This window comes from Myripristis murdjan, chromosome 19 (assembly GCF_902150065.1).
Source record: "Myripristis murdjan chromosome 19, fMyrMur1.1, whole genome shotgun sequence".
Lineage (NCBI taxonomy): Eukaryota > Metazoa > Chordata > Actinopteri > Holocentriformes > Holocentridae > Myripristis > Myripristis murdjan.
This window is the reverse complement of record NC_043998.1, coordinates 8,610,707-8,628,238: the sequence shown is the minus strand read 5'-3', so window position 1 is coordinate 8,628,238 and position 17,532 is coordinate 8,610,707. Positions and strand designations below refer to the sequence as shown.

Here is a 17,532-nt window from a genome sequence, read left to right as displayed (position 1 = left end):
GTGGTGGGAGTTAAGAAGATTTAGCTAATATTGTGGGTGCGCTTGATAAATGGGTCTTGAGTGTGGTCTTAAATACTGAGAGTGCTATGATTCACTGACACTGGCAGGAAACTTGGTGTAAAGGCACGGTGCCATGAAGGAGAAGGCTCTACCCTCTGCTGTTTTTCTTTCCTTTCTTTCCACCGAAGATGACAAAGAGTCCCTTAAGTGGAGGGTTTACGTAGGTTTAGAGGGATTAAGTAAAGCAGTGATATATTGTGGGGAACTTTAAGGCAGGGCATCAATCTATATGTGCATCTGCAGAGAGCCAGTGGGGACTGGGCAATGTAGATTGAGAGTGTGTGAACTTGAGAGATTTAGATAAGTTCAGTGTTTCTGTGGCATTGAAACCGCCACAGAGTAACGCATTGCATGTATCAGCTCTGGAGGGAAAGGCGAAAATATGCATCAGTTCTTCCCAAGGAACAAGACGAACAATGACAATGCACTGATTATCACTTTAGCCAATGTGCCTTGATGCATGTACAACATAAATATACTGTCATGGTTTGTAAATGTAAAGAAGAGATGGATATGGCAGTTCCTTGCCGCCTGTGATCTCAACTATTTCACTTTTTTCTGCATTTCATTTGCACTGAAAAAACAAAGGTGCCATTCAGTTTACTGCAGAGCTTCCTCAGCTTTCAGTGCTGTGTAATACCACACATCATCAGCGGACGATAGATGGCATATTCACGTTTATGGGCATTGTTACAGGAGGAGAACATGTAAATGTAAACATAAGGATTTAAAGAGTCTAAATTGACCTCTGGAGGACGTTTAAGTAGATCTCATTGAAACCAGTTGAAAGCAGTAAGCATGGAGGTCAATGAAATTTCATAAATGTTTCTCCAGCAGGATGGCATAATCAATACTCTTGATGGTTGCTCTTAAATCATGTGTACAGTGTGATCATGTTTAGCGTATGGTGATGTAGTATGTTATATGACATGGTATATGGTATGCAAAGCCCTTTGAGACATCCCTGTGATAAAAGGCAATAAACTTGAGTGGACCCGACCTAAATAGTAGCTTTAAATAGTTTTTTTTTTTCCTCTTTTTTTTCGCTCTTGAGAGTTGGTTTAGAGGGCACATCAATATTTTGTGTATAATATTCTACACATTTCCCCTTTTGCAAGTCCCCTAGCTTCCTTCTTCCTCCTTCCTCCAATTGGATGATGTCCTGGCATTATGTCAGTGTGTGTGAGTCAGCAGGGACTGTGGATCCTGCATTACTTGGACATTTTGTTACAGCGTGCTGGGATGGAAGGTCATTGCAAGTACCACATGTTTCTATGTCTGTTCCTGGGTCACATTCACAGGGGGAAAAAAAAGTGTCTTTAAGGACGTGCTCTTCCTCCTCTGACCCCAGCACCTGAGCTTAATGGTGGCAGCAGTTCAGACAAGTGTACTGGTGCTCATTATTCCATGTGCCCTGCGCAGAGGTGATTCTGGGTCTTAACCTGTCTTACCAAATATAAGCCACGAATAAGGAAACTGCAGACTCTGTCGAACTGTTTCCTGCCAGAAAACACCGGCACTGATGGATGTTCAAACCCAGAATCCCTTTTTCAAGTGTTACCTGCGGTTAATGTGTACTAATTACAAGCTTTCTACACCTCCCAGATGGTTAGAGAGAGGACTGTGTTTGGTAAGAGCTTTGAGGGTTTCAGTTCATAGTGAAGAGGAGTAGGGATGCCTTAGTAAACTTTTTTTGGTCTCTGATCCAATTCATGTAATATGGAATATCTTCCAATACAGTATAGAGCCTTGTTTGTTGTTGTTTTCTAAACATCTGGATACTGCAAGCATCATTTTGATGGATCAGAACAAGCAAGGAATAGTTAATAGTAAGATAAACAACTGCCTTAAGAATGAAGTATGTAGACATTAATAGGTTTTTGTCTGCAATTTAAAATAATTCTACACTTTACATGTGATGGTGTTACTCACCTCCCTCCATTTGACTTGCCCCGCTGCCATCAGTGGTGGTGGATAATGCCTGTTTATAGTGCATACTTTTCTTACAGCTGATATGAATGGAGGGAAAGAGAATAAATCAACTTGTGTAGCCGGTTTCTTGAGCTTTCATCAAAGTCTACCACATGAATTTTATATTTATTTGATAGGGACAGAACACAAGATGTAAACATTCTGGCAGTTTGCAAAAATGCTAATTTACATCCATAACCCCTAGTTCAGTAACAAAAACACAGGCAAAATAAGTAACAATATGCAAATACAAATATACCAATACACAAATAGAAAAAGAGGAGATAACTATACACATGTCCAGTTAAAAGTGATCACAGTTCTGGTTTGCCTTGAGCTATGAATTTTCCATCTGCTTTCTTGGGCTGCTGTTTGTTGAGGAGCAGTTTACCTTTGATTTACCTTCACTAAGACTGCCTCACAGCAAATCTTGGCCTCCACCGGTGACCCCGGTCGAGTTGATGTCTTTCTCACTGTTTCATCAACCACACATCTGATGAGCTGAAGGCGGCGATTCTTACACTTCTCCTTCAGAGCTTCAGTGTTTTGCTGGGTAAACTTGAGTAACATCCTCCTTCCCTTTGGGCGGTTTTCCCTCTTACAAATCCTCTTAGGTTTTACATTCTGTTTCTGTGCTTGCAATGTGGTATTTTACCAGCTATGTTTGCAAAAATAGCCACATTTCCACACTATTACAGTTTAGCATTAAATTTCCACAATGCTGTCACTTCCCCCACAATCTCTTATTCACAAGCCACAAGGAGAGAAAGAATGACATAATGTAATTGAAACTTAAATATATGTTTAAACTTTCGGGTCCTGACTTTGCATCTGTGAAGCCCATAGGCCGTAGGTGGGACAATGTCACGATACAAATTAATGCTTTATGTTAAAGATATGTGCATAATTTGCATGTATGCCTTAATCCACTGAACCACAACATAATAGCTCTGAAAGAGTGTTTTCAGTGACAGCATATGAGAGGTGTGTTCCAGACACTGCTAAAGTTTCAGAGGCATCTCAGAAGTTAAGGTATAACACAAAGACTGGACATCTTGGCAGGTTTACAATGGAGACCTGTGCCTCTCATATTCTCACTTTCACCGTGTTACTGAGCACAGCCCCCAGCTCACCATAATTAAGCTTCTTTTAGGATACCTATTAAACCTTACCTGGGTGGTTGTTTTTCAAAAGGTCTTTTGTATCAACCTATCAGAGGTCGAAGGGTCAGATTCCAGCGCTTGCTCCATGTGCCTGTCATCTGGCCTACAATGGCAAGCTGGTGGCCAGGCTCAAGGGCGTGCAACTTAAGGAGACCAAATGAGATTTGTTTTGTTCTGAAGGCACTTGCTTTAGAGCAGGAGTGTTGCATTAAGATGTCTACAAAAGAGGAGGAGTTGCAGTTTTATGTACAGTTTTTAAGCAATGTGCATTGGGCTTCATAGGTACAGAGAGGTAGGATGGAGGAATTAACCAAGAGCATTTTATTTTATTTTGAAATATATGGCATACATTCTTATTTTGGTCAATTGTGGTCTTTTCTTAGAATTCAGATCAATTTTGGTTGGCATTTTCGCTGCGCACTGTGCAGCGATAACGTCATAATGTGCCGAAGAACATTGCTGAATGCGTTGCTGCTGGAAAATGGGTGTTTTTGTCAAATCATGAAATAATAGCCAGAACATTATGAGGCCAAGTAGTTCCTCTGTTGCATTGTGAAATGTGGTGTCAGTCATTTAGGAAAGTGGGGAAAGTATAATTTTGGGAGTGTAACTTTGAGGTACTGAAATTGCTGTCAGTTCTGTGATGCACAGCTCTTGCACTTGTTCTTATATACTTTTAGTGCTTTTCAGTCATACTTGTAAAGCCTTCTGGCCTTGATGCCAGGGAAATGAAGACAGGCATAAATGTATTGGCTACACAACCTATGTTGGGCAATAGGAACACATTTTGATGTTTTAGGACACAGGTCTTTCCATGACAGTTTTGTCTGACATTTAAATGGAGCAACTGTTAACCGTCTCGTCTTTAAATTACCAACATTAAGCGCCCGAGGCAAAAATTCAGTCTATTAAATGCACTATGGATAATAGTGCTATTATCATGCATTATTACGTAACAAAAGTTTGGATGAAAAATAAGATTATTGGAGTGTTTTCTCAGATTTTGCACAGTGTATTGCAATATATCAACAATGGTTCTATAGTTCTCTTGGACATGTTCGTTGACACAATAGAAACAAGGGTTTTAATGAGATCACTCAACAAAAAAAAAAAAAAAGAAAAAGAAAAAAATTCCCAAAATTAGCTCATTAAATGCAAGAAAGCTCCTGACAGAAAAGGTTTTTTCCTGCCCTGGGCTGTTATGTCTATACACAGTCAGACATGCTCCATGACGTACAACCTCAACCTTCTTACTCACACTAAGCTTGGGCCCATTGCTTTACACACACACACACACGCGCATACACTCGCACATGCTTGCATGCATGCGCACAACTGCTCAAGAGTTTATAGAGACCTAAGTTAAGAGGATCTACAGACGGAATATTGTGGCTTTAATACATTTGAAATGCTTAGCATTTTCTTTCTTGGGTCACAGTAATTGAGGTAGAATTGTCACACCTACGGCTCAAGAGCTACAAACAGGGACTAAAGGATCACAGCCCACATCTCTATGCACTTGTCAGATGTAAGTAATGGGTTTTGTAATATGTGATTAACCCAAGGTTCAAGAATGTATTCCGATTTAATCATGGCTCATTCTATGGTGCATGAAAGAGTGCAGTGGGCTTCAATTCCACATCAAAAGGCAGAATTACTGAATTCATTCTTCCATGCAGAGGCTGAGGATACAGTTTGTATAAATGAGCAGGAGTCAGTCAAGCAAGAAGGACTTTGACTACAACAAATGAGAAAAATGAGAATGTGTGAGTCATTATGTTAGCCTCAGAGTGCTTTTTCCGGTGGTCGAAGGAAAGGCATTTTAGACAGAGAGCTGTAGGCAAAGCTAGGTGATATGAGTTTGTGCGGAGGGGAAAAGCAATGTTTGGGAGCAGGTTTGTGCAGTTTCAAGGCACAAATTTCTGTCTTCTGTGTGCGAGGATGTTAGAACTCACTCTACAGCCTACCCATACCTAAGATAGCATTAGTAACAGTCACGCAGAAACACGACATACACAACCAGGCACACAAACACCCAACGTGTTCACCTTGTTTCTGCTTGGCCCTTTCCTCCACTTCCATACCTGTTGCCCTAGCAGAGCGGGGGTTTCTGGCACACCTTCACCTGCTACCAAGATGCATGGAGAAGGGAGAAACTCTACAGACATCATGACTCTTTCCCAGGGTCATAGTTACCCTGACAAAGGCCACAAGCTGAAACATGTTGGTCTATCAATACAGTTGCACTATATGCTACAAGTGCTGCTGGAGCTTTGATCTCCATACTTACTGCCCTGCTAGTTTGTTAGTTTGGTTATGAAGCGCGCCCGTATGCAAAATATAGGATTGCTGCCATGCCATGCTGTTTTGAAGTCACTGATCTGTTCTAAAAACTATGCATTGTTGATGTAAGATTGCTCCAAACTTTCCCATGCCATATCAAATATCACTGAACAGGAGTGTGTATTCTCATGCAGGAATAGCTTCAACTCTTGGTGTAACACTGGGAAATGCCACAGTGACAAGTGACAGTTTGATAATTGCTCTTGCTGTCTTCTATGTTTGACTATGAGTCTGTACCCATAATACAGGTAATTAAATTATATTTATCAGACATTACTTAAACCTTGTCTGCTAATGCTATGGTTGCTATGGTCCTTTGTGGTAATTGCTCTGATTGTATCAGTTATGTTGATTACCTTAATGGCATGCATCTATAATTTCTTTGTTCCCTGTTCTCATTAGAAACCATACTTCACATGCTCCACATTTAATCAGATCTAGCAGTGTTACATCAGATAGCCAATGGACTGATTGTAACTCTCTGTGATGAACTTCAATTATAACATACCTGTGAACTGCCACCTCCGTCACAACAACTCTGCAGTTAGTGTGCATTTAACCCAGACTGGCTTTCAATATTACTTCATGTTACTTCATGCTTATAATGAAGTTTCAGAAGAACAGCACCTGTCAACGGTACATTGGAACACAGTCAAGGAGGGAGTTGCACATGGTTTGTGTTGGAACCATGTACCTGACATTGTAAGCTGTCAAGTAACCGACTACATTCAATGCCAGGCTAACACAGATGTAAATGCTTTACTTAATTTAGATAACACTAAAACATACAACTAAAGTACTAAAAACACGGTGAGAAAATAAACAAATGACTAATCTGTGCAAGCAAGACTAAATAAATAAAGTATCTCAGACTTGTTTTCTGAAATGGAGAATAAAAAAACAATTTATGGTGATGAAAAGATCTCATTTCTTCATTTAGGATATCATTAACAAAACACACCATAGATTTTTTTTAATAGTGTTTTATGATTGCACCAACAAAATTAACAGTGTCACAGTGGTGACAGTGAGGCTGGGTAATAGAATCGGCTTGGATCAGTATTGCTCATGACCTCTTTGCAGGGGGGTAAACAGCAAGACAGTGACATTTCTGTCACTCTCTCAAATCCATCTCTTGTTTAGAAAATTCTTTTCTTGTTTTGTTCTAGCCTTTTGAAGTGAACAGTGTTTCAGTGTGATTAAAAAAATTTAAATTTTGCCAGAGCAATACTACCAAAGTTTGCACTCTTAACAAGGGAACATGAAATAATCTGGATGTGTCAATCTCACCCACTCTCGTTTTCCCTCTCCCCCTCAGGAGAGCCTGCATCCACAAAGGAGAACAACTGTTTGAACGCCGCCAAGGCTTGTAACCTCAACGACACATGTAAGAAATACCGCTCAGCTTACATCAACCCCTGCACTAGCAGGGTGTCTGCCTCTGAGGTGTGCAACAAGCGCAAATGCCACAAGGCCCTGCGACAGTTCTTTGACAAGGTAATTAAGCGGTAATTTTGTGGGCTATTTGCAGTTTATTTACTGTTTGGCTTTGTAGTTGCTACTCAAAACAAGAGTCAAATGTCAAAGGAAAGATGTTATTTTATCTGGGGTCAAAGCAACATTAAGCCCACTGGCAGAATAGCTTTATTTACATGGATTGAAGCACGTACTCCTGTATCTTCCACTACACCAATAACACTATTTACAGTTATTTCTCATGTCCTACATCAAGTGACATGCCACCCATGTCAAGCAACAGCCATGTTTAAAGGCTCCATGTTCACATTATTCATGAGATGATGCATTTAACAGTTCCAGTTTGGATGTAGGTCATTTTGATGGCTAAAAACTGTCACATTTCAAAGGCTGTCACAAAAATTGTTTTGGACGAAAACTGCCGTCATGCTCTTTTTCTGAAGTCAGTACTTAGATCCACACTAATAGATGCAGGCGGATTTACTGTAATCACTGGCATTTGTGGCACTGGCATGCAACAGTTTCTATCCAGTTTGGACTGAGCTTGGTAGGTTCACTGAGGAGTCAGGTCAAGACCTTCACTTAATATTTTTTTAAACTCGTGAAAGGCCAAGGCAAGACATTTAAGTTTGCCATATTGTGTATAGTTTTCAAGTAAAATTATCAAGAGGCATGCTGGGATAAAAAGTGAGCATTTTCCTGGAAGGGCAATTTCTCTTTACTTAAACAGCAGGAGAGGAGAGAGCTTTGCATTCATCATGGGACACACATGGAAGGCTTTAGAAGCTGGCACCCCTATACGCTGCAACAAAAGCCCTCACTTACTGTATTTATTTTATTTTATTATTTCATTTGAAGGTTCCACCCAAGTACAGCTATGGAATGCTGTTTTGCTCCTGTCCAGCGGGGGATCAGACGGCGTGTGCAGAGCGCCGGCGACAAACCATTGTCCCCGTCTGCTCGTATGAGGATAAAGACAAACCAAACTGTCTGTCTCTGCAGAACGCATGCAAGACCAACTACATCTGCAGGTAGGAAGGCACCGTTAAAAGGAATCTCTTTCCGCCTTGGAACTATGAGGTTCTGTCTGCGTTCTGAGCGGTTTGGAGATGTTGAGCATCCCAAGCAAAGCCAATATGCAGGGCACATCTCTCTAAAGAAGAAGTCTAAAATGCATAACATTTAAATTAAGTTGACTCAGAATAGGAATATGTGAATAACTCGATTTTGACGGAAATTTCAGAAGAAACTCATAATTCCAAGGTGATGTGATATCTTTCATATGCAAGTGTGTGATTTGTTTTATTACTGTTGCAGCATGGGAGCATGACTTCACAATAAAGTGTTCACATCTGCGTTTGTTTGTTAGGAATGCATGTGCAAAGAGCCTCTTAATTTGCTTCCATCTGACTGACTCTTTTATGTCTAAGCATTGTGAGACCAATGCACGGTTAAAATTTCCAGCAGGGCACATAGCCTACACCGAGAGCCTCTCCAGCATGTGGATGAGCACAAGCCCCTGCTCCACAGACATAAATTAGCAAAATGCTGAGGCATAAATCAGTGCTAAGATAAATCACGTAGTCTCCACTGAGACAAAAGAATTATTACCCTTTCTGTTGTTCCCAAAGTACAAACTGAAAACTGAACACTGATAATGCTAATGCCGGGCATAAATGTCATACAATTCAGGGAAGAATTTGAGTCAAGCCCACGACCAAAGAGCAGTTAAAGGACGTGCGAGTCAAACTCAAAATCAGAGCAAGTTGAGTACAAAGCAAAACAGCGGCGAAAACTTTCACAATTACCATTAAAAATACTTCTCAGCCTTTATTTATGCACACAAAACAGTGGAAGGGATGCATCTTGGGAGTTTGAAAGCTGAAAGTGGACTTTCAGGAAGACACATAAGCTTTGAAAAACAGTTCTATGCATACAGAAGAGGAGAGTCTCACTTAAACTTCAAAAGACCAATTTGGCAAGTGGCACTGTTTATATAGCCTTTATTTGTTCTGGAATTCAATAACCCTTGGGCTTCTGGAAACCAACCTGACAAACTCAAAGATGCATGATGGTCAAGCGCAGAACAAGACAGTTTTCTTAGTTCCTGAAACCCAAAATCCTGGCTTTACAAGATGTTCACCCAACAAGATGCATGTCTTAAGATCATATTGCCACTCATGCCAAGTGTGCAAATTTCAGCTTACACACAGTTTGCCTAGCAGTAGAAGTGCACCAACCTTTTCTTGGCACAGACAGAGTCAGAAGTGGTGCAAGACTCAAGAGATTTAACCTCATAGCGGTGTGAGTGGCCTCTATGTGTGCACAAGTTAAACAAAATGCTTCTGCCAACAATGAGGAGAATGCCCCCAAGAGCGCAAACTTTAGTTTCAATGAACTTGTTTTTTAAAGCTTCTCAGAGGAAAAAAATTATTTCAGGACTATCATCGACAGAGTTTTGCCGGCAACATCAGAATCTGAATTTTGTGCTTTAACAAATTTCTTGCACTTCCAGCCACTGACTAAACCCCATAAAAATGATCTCTGTTCGTCAATATTACATAATTAAAACAGCTTAAAACAGCTCAGATATAACTATACACCTCATTCATTAAATATGCACAGACCTATGAATATGTAAATAGTCTCCACCCACCCCCTGCCTGCTCGCACACCAGTTCCTAACTTGTATTGCATTTGATAATCTGTCATCCAAAAAAAATTTTTTTTTTTTTGAGCAAATCTCTTACTTACTCTTTCTAAATCTCTCACAAATAATGCTCATGTGACGCGGCCATTTCAAGTTTATTTTTTTGAAAATAAAACACTCAAGTGACCAGTGGGGTTGGTGCATAGTTATTCCTCCAATGTAACATGATCTCAATTTGACTCCAGTCTTTAATGGGCTCCTTGAATCAGAATTAACACTGAAATATCTGGATACCAATATTCTATTTTACATAGGGTATAAATGGCATACCTATAGTCAAGTATTAGCCTAATATCCAACACTGGAATTATACATGTGCATCTGTAAGTTGTCTTTTTTTTTTTTTTTTTTAAGGTCACGGCTGGCAGACTTCATCAGCAACTGTCAGCCAGAGGCCCACTCCACATCAGGCTGTCTGCGGGAGAACTATGCTGACTGCCTACTGGCTTACTCTGGCCTTATTGGTGAGTTATCCCTTCAAAGTGTTTTATAATTATTTCAGAAGTTGGCTAATTTTCCAGAAATGGTTTGTTAATTGATGCTGTTTGATGCTTGTTACACAGCACATTACGGGTTGCGACACATACAAACTACCAAAAACCTGCCATGTTATGACAATATTCACTACACTCTGTAATGGACTTTAGTCATTTCAGTGTGAAATTCCTCTCATCAATCAAGATTGAGTAAAGCAAGTACGGTGTAATGATGAAACCACCCAGGCACTGTGGCTTTTACCTTTTAAAACAAATGACAGTTTTAGATAGGTGGCACTGACTGGAGAATGAGAAACTGATTCTGTCTAATACCATATCCATCTGGTTGCTATTGCTCTTGCTTTAAAATGCTGTAAAATTGCTTTAAAAACTCTGTGTGCAAAAAACAAACAAACAAACAAAAAAAGTCATTCCTGTCACAGTGATGACCAGCCCTCTCAAAATAGTTTAGAAATTTATTAAATGTGAATAAAAAAGTAGTTAAATTATGTAATTCTGATACATGTAGGTTTATTTTATGAATGTGTTACTTGATGCTGCAGAGTACTGACAGCCGAAAAGGTAACATCAGCAAAACCGCACCTGTCAGCATTGTAAACAGCACAACTAATGATTTGTTTCAGTGTTTGCCGCACAATCTGCGAGATGCTTTTTGTTGGCTTCTCGGCAGGGAGGGGACATAAAATGTTCTGGTAGGAAGGAGCTCACGAGAAATCTGCTATATTAGCTGAAAAAAAAATCATAAAAACAACTTTGTCATCAAAGGTCTTAGTTATCAATGTGTTTTTAGTACTGTGTTTTAATAAGCTTTTTTTTATGTCAGCACAAATATAAATATTAAAGAGGCATTTTAAAGTGATTTACCTTGTCCCAACACAAACCCAGAGCACATGAACATATAACTTGTTTTTATAGGTGAGCTCTATGGGCAGCACAGGATAGAACCACACTGCTACCCAGCCAAAGAAAAAACACCAGCCAGTAAAAAGATAATAGCGGATACCGCGCTGTAACCAGAAGCATGCTGTAAAAAGCACAGCAGTCACCCAGATAAGATTGAAATAAAATCACTTTAAATGCCAAGCAAAACTTTGAACAATCAGGAACTCGCCTTGATTACACTGGTGCCGAGACCCTGGAAGAGAGAAGCGCGTCGAGCTCCCAAACGTCTCCGGCTGCCCCTAGCCGTTTCTGAGGTAGGGGCGATTTTAAAATAACATCGAAATTTGAATCCATGGGTTATGTGTGTTCTCAGATCAGCTTTCTTGCAATCGCAGTGAGGCGCAGTGTGTGTCCAAAGAGCTGCAGGACCAACACATAACAATGCCATGAGACGTCGCACACTAGCAGGAAAAAGCAGAATCCTAATCACAGTACTAACAGGAGTATCAGTGTCTGATTCAAGTAGCATAAACGACTGGTGCGAAGTGATTGAAGTATTCCAGCAATGCAACAGTACTAGCTATTAATCAGGAGGGATAATGAGGCTCAATGGAGTACAGGATTACTTTGGTTATAAAATGACTGGTACATTGACTTTCATGTATTCATGTAGTATTAACATCTGGGAATCATGTGCCGTTATTCTAATATACCCACCCATTCACAGCAGCTGCACTTTGTGATTAAAGCTCAAGTTGAGGGTCTTGTTGTGTTTTTCAAAAATTTTAAAATTTGCTGCTATTGTAAATGAAAGCTGTCCTGACTTCGATCAAGTCTGTGTCAAATGCCTACTTTTTTTTGTTTTGTTGTTTTCACCAAAATTTAATTTGAGGATTGTGTAACCGGGCAGTGGCAATTTGCAGCTATCGTGTTTTGCCACAGAGCAGTCACCGCAGCGCCATTATCTTTAAGAGCTTGAGCTCAGGTCGGTCATTTGGGGTGAGACACTTCACTCCTCTCCTGGGTGCGATCCAACTTGCCATAGTGCAATAAAAATCATTTTCAGCAAATGACGTCTGGGCTCTATTGAGAAATGACTAATAGTAACAAAATGAGAGAATTTACTTGCATGGACTCAGGTGATACAGCTATACAGGGACGTGTAGAGTTAATTCTTTTAATGATCACAGCCCAACATGTTCTCTTGCATTTTATAATAAATTACACATTGAAAGTGCATCTGTTTATGAATGTATGTAAGTACGTACATTATAAATGAATGTTTTTATTTTTGAAATGACTGACTGCAAGTTGTTTTTTTTCCCACTTTCAGCAAATAATATGTGGCTGGGGAAAAAAAGGTTATTGTTATCAAAGAAAAGTTTCAATCTGATAAGTTTGCTTCATATTGACCTTTTCAAATCACTTCTGTCAGAAGCCATGGTAAAAAAAAAAAAAAGACAGTAAAGAAATGGTTTTCATTCTCAGCTGAGATCAGAGTAATTACATATAATTTCTGGCGTCTCTGGTCCAATATATCTGTCTCTAGTCATAAAGGCGTCTTTTCAGATCAGAATTGTGCACAAACAGACCTTTTTTATTTGTCTTTAATTGTACACTCAGCTTTTATTTACGGCTCATGTCAGTACTCAGTACATGTCAGTATTTTGTATGTAATTTGCTATAAGCATTGTTTGATTGCAGTTCTGCTTCTAACAATAACGTCTAAGATCTGTTCTTTATTTTACTTTTCTTTTGCCTTCAGCAGGTGCCATAATGTATAGAGGAATTAAAATATCCCGCAGGGATCTTATGAGATTTGAACCCAGGGCAAGAAACACCCACTCAATAGGCAGGGGTTCAAATCTTCCCCATTCTCCAGGGCAGAAAGTAAATATATTCTCTTTCCTTGTGTTCTCCAGGTACAGTGATGACCCCCAATTACTTGCGATCTCTCGGCATCAGTCTGTCCCCATGGTGTGACTGCAGCAACAGCGGCAACAGCAAGCCAGACTGTGACAAATTTGCAGAGTTTTTCACCAGCAACCGATGCTTACGTGAGTTCCCATATTCATCTGTGCAGCAGACGTTCCCCCTTCCCTACGTTCCCCATCATTTTTCCCCAGTGATGGACTGACTGAAAATCCTCAAAATGATGGATAAAATGAATGACAAGCTTCAAAATATTCTTAAATGTGTCTTTAACCAGTGTTCCTTAAAATACGGTTTCTAGTTCAGTGCAAAGTGTATGAAAAAAAAAATCAGTAGTGGCAAATAAAAGGCAGATACACAATCAACCAGTCAAACCACCAAAAATCATGTGTTGATTTATGATTTTTGCTCCCTAAAGACACTCTCCTCATCCCATTTATTTCAGCCTGATACTAAATGGTATGATGGAAGGATGGATTATGGTTAAAATGATCCATGCCAGGCTAAAAATGGTGGTTAAACTGGGTTTTTGCAGGTTTTCCCTCCATTACATCCCTTAGTTTATCCGCAGGTTTTCCACATTGTATTGTTAGAAGCTCTTGTGTCATAACAAAACTCCAGTCATGTTTAAACTAAGACTGACAGTGCACGGTGTCCCAAAATACATTTTTAAATGTGGTGGAAGACAAATCCAATATTCTTCACCGGATAAGGTCACATAGACAAATGACATCTATTCTTATGTGTGGGAAAGCAGGTGCGGGAACATACAGGCTCTCATGATCAAAATATAACAATATTACCTGCTGTCCAAGATACACTAATTCTAAGTTGAGACTCTGACCTGGTGGTGGCGCTAGAGGAAGAGGAAAGGGTATAGGGCCACCAAAATCAATAGGGTTCATCCTCAAGGTGTCATAAATATGTCCAGAAAATTTGAAAAGATTCAGATGAAAGCTTTTAAAGATACACTAATTTTAAAATTGAAAGTTTGACCTGATGGTGGCGCTATAGGAAAGGTCATGGGGTCACCAAAATAAAGAGGCTTAATCCTCCTGGGTTCATTAATATCAGAGACATGGATAAATTTCAATCTATATCCTCTTTTGAAAAAATTCAGATACAAATTTTTCAAGATATACTAATTCTAATTCAAACATTTGACCTAATGGTGGCGCTACAGGGAAAGTCCTAGGGTCACCAAAATCAATAGGGGTCATTCTCAGGTGGTCATGAGTGTGTAAATTGGCTTGTTATGAAATGGTGAGCTTGGGACATGACGGTGGGAAATGGGATTACATGTTGCGATGTGGTGCTTTTGAACACCTCTTCTGTACGTCATCCCATTACCTTGATATTTCCATGCTGGAAGTCCAAGAAGTCAGGACATATTATGGTGATACCAGAGAAAGATTGGATTAATTGAACAGTTCAAAGCAAACTGAATCACTTTGTCAGCAACTAACACCAATTCGTTTAGAATGGATTCTTATTTATAATGAGATACGGAGTCAGTTTGATCGATCAAGCGGGAGTCAATTTTGACTCGTACTCTGCTTTGCTTATGAAAGGTATGCTCCATAAATAAGTCAAATCATTCTTGGAAAAAAAAAGTTTGGAACTATCATTTCGAGCAGTCAGTGAGTTCATTCATGTGAGACCACAGGACTTATGATACTGCTGTGCAGGAGAATCACACAATGAAATTACCTTTTGTGCCCTGCTGCATGCGCTTATTTCCCAGACTAAAGGGCTTCAGGCATTGGATAAAATTAACCCTCCTGTTAGCTTCAGATTTACCAATTCCAGTATCTTAAACCTCCTGAAAAGCATTATAATAAAAATTGTTATCCAAGTTTATGTGTCTTATTGAGTATCTAAATAGCCCCTTACATAAAACATAACCTAAGTTCTTGTGGGAATCAGGTTTTTCTCCCCCAAATGTCACATTAACTATCAGTGGTTGTGGTGCTACTACAGGTGTGCTGATGTTAGGTGAGGACCCTAAAGAAAATTTGAGACAAGTCAGTTTTTTGATGATTATAAATGGCATGTTATAGTTCTTCAGTGTCATCCAAACCAGCTAAAGCAAATGTGTGTAAAGCCTAGTAACACCTACAGCTACAAAATGTGTCCAGGACATTGAAAATATATGGTAATTTTATTTTTACCCACCTGTCCCCACTGAACTAGGAAAAGCCAAGAAATATGAGGCCAAACAATGTTAGTCATGTATTTAGAGATGTTAAACACCGAATTGGCTCAAATTGACCCCTAAGATAGCAGGAGGAGGGTTAAGATTTCTCGTAGATGAGATACATACTGTAACATGTAATTACAACATTGGTGGTTTGAATCTAACTCATTGTCTTAAATGTATACTCTTTTCTCACTCGCATTTTTCCTATCATTGTCTGTCCTATACTGTCTAAATAAGTGGTAATGCCAGGAAAAAAAATAGTTTAAGATTTTGTATGTGCATAGGATCAGGAATGCATGTAGAAATGCACTCTGTGTCCTTGCAGGCAACGCCATCCAGGCTTTTGGCAACGGGACCGATGTTGGAGTGTGGCAACCCCAGCCGCCGATCCAGCCGACCGTGCAGCAGCCCAGAAGCCCTCAGAGAGCTAAAGAGCAGAGCAGCAACGCACTGGATGCAGCGACAAACATGAACAAACTGAACCTGGAGGCCGACCCACTCTATCACTTCTGTGGGACCTTACAGGTGAGCTTGGAGTTTCCTCATTTGTGTTCACGCTTAATGTAAATTCATTTTCCTACCACGAGTTTCAGCATATATACAATATAATGTGTGTGCTCTGGAAGCGGGAGGGGGGGACATTTCTGCTGCTACTTTTATCCAAATTATTTCATGTATTTTTCATGTATTTTGCTCCATTACACTTCAGTATGCATTAACAAAACAACACAAAACCAATCCCAGCCAAACAAGCAATATTTCTAAAGTACACCGCTGCATTGTGTTTGAGCACATAGCATACATAGCAGTATTTTACATCCCCCGAAATTTGTGAGGGGAATTGGCTGAGGATTGCAGCGTGCAAGAACTCATAAATGTGTCATAAATCTGATGGGCCGCCCAGTCAGATTGTGTCTGACTCAGGGGAATGACTGCCAGCCAGCTCATACCTCCACTGATCTCACCCATTCACTGAGAGTGTTTACTGGCCTGGTGATAAGAAAAGATCCACGCATCCACCAACAAGCGACTTAAAACCGCTGCCTCAAAACAGACAGAACAATCAGAGTAAATAAAGGGATGATGTCTGGAGCGCACAGTTAAGGAAATTATTTAATTATTCAATAGGTGGGAATGTTGAAAGGTTAGTTGTAGGATCCAATAAAAAATTTTCCGTGTGTGCTCAAGACCTCATCCATTGATTTTGTGTTTATTGGCCTTTGAAAGGGTGCCACGATGAATTTTTGATGTTATATTTCTTAATTTTAGTATTCCTTGTCGAAAAAAGGACAGCTATGAAAAGCTAATTAGTTATCAATTTTGTCACAAGGTGGCTGACAATCCATGGTGGTGGCCTGTTGATTTGTCAAAATGCTTGCATGATATTTCAAGAGATAATCAATGGCAAATGTGAACTTTTCTCTGCACTATATCAACCATTTGGAAGGGTTTATAAGGTGCAAACGTTAGCCATTGTCCTGATTTTTTTTTTCCTCGGAAATCAGAGTCGCTTCATTTCTGAATGATCAGAAAGGTTCCAAAATACCTGTGAAAGGGGCCGCCACGCTGAGACCTAAATATCAGGTAGAGCTCGGCTTCATCCCACATGTGACGGCTCTCATTCAGAGGCCTGGCTCTGTCACCTTGATGGCTCTGGGATGCCTTCATGATTACACGCGCAGTATCCCTCCTCCTGGGCAGAAAGATGAGACATCAGTGTGGAGTCAAAATTGCCAAAGCTGTCATGTCAGAGCTAATTAGTTGCCACATTAACATCAGAAATGCCCTGCAGTGGTAGCCTACTCTCCACCCACTGAATGCCTTCATACAGACGTGCACATGAGCATGCACACACACATACAAACACAAACATTTGTTCACAAATAAAAAGTATCAGGGAAGATTGGTATATGATGCAGTGACGTAATATGTAACAATGCTGCATAAAACTGAAAAAAAGTTGTTTTTTATTGTAGAACAGGCACTAATATTGAAGGTTTATGCATACACACTATCAGTTGTGTCTAAACATGCACAAGCACACAAACTTTACACACTGCTTTTGCAAATTTGCATTCAAGCTACTTCGGAACTTTTTGGCTTCACCAACACATTTCAGACCCTGGCTATTGCCTTATGATAAATACTATAGAACTATATTTTTAAATGAGATGATATCACATACTTCAAGCCAGACAATTTATCATATTGGCTTTTAATAGCGATAATATGATTTATCACCAGCGTAAAGATCCTCCTGGAGGAAAGACCTCCTATAGAGCAATTAATCATTCTTTT

The 17,532-nt window shown here is 39.8% G+C and overlaps 1 protein-coding gene across 1 annotated transcript in view; it reads left to right on the top strand.

The window, feature by feature from the left end:
• The window catches only part of gfra1b (gdnf family receptor alpha 1b), a 42,302-nt gene that overhangs the window by 21,661 nt on the left and 3,109 nt on the right, over positions 1–17,532 (top strand). Inside the window, exons 4-8 of the mRNA XM_030077050.1 lie at positions 6,856–7,034; positions 7,872–8,044; positions 10,078–10,187; positions 13,025–13,159; positions 15,560–15,759. Of these exons, the coding sequence (XP_029932910.1) occupies positions 6,856–7,034; positions 7,872–8,044; positions 10,078–10,187; positions 13,025–13,159; positions 15,560–15,759 (797 nt within the window). The remainder of the gene's footprint in view (positions 1–6,855; positions 7,035–7,871; positions 8,045–10,077; positions 10,188–13,024; positions 13,160–15,559; positions 15,760–17,532) is intronic.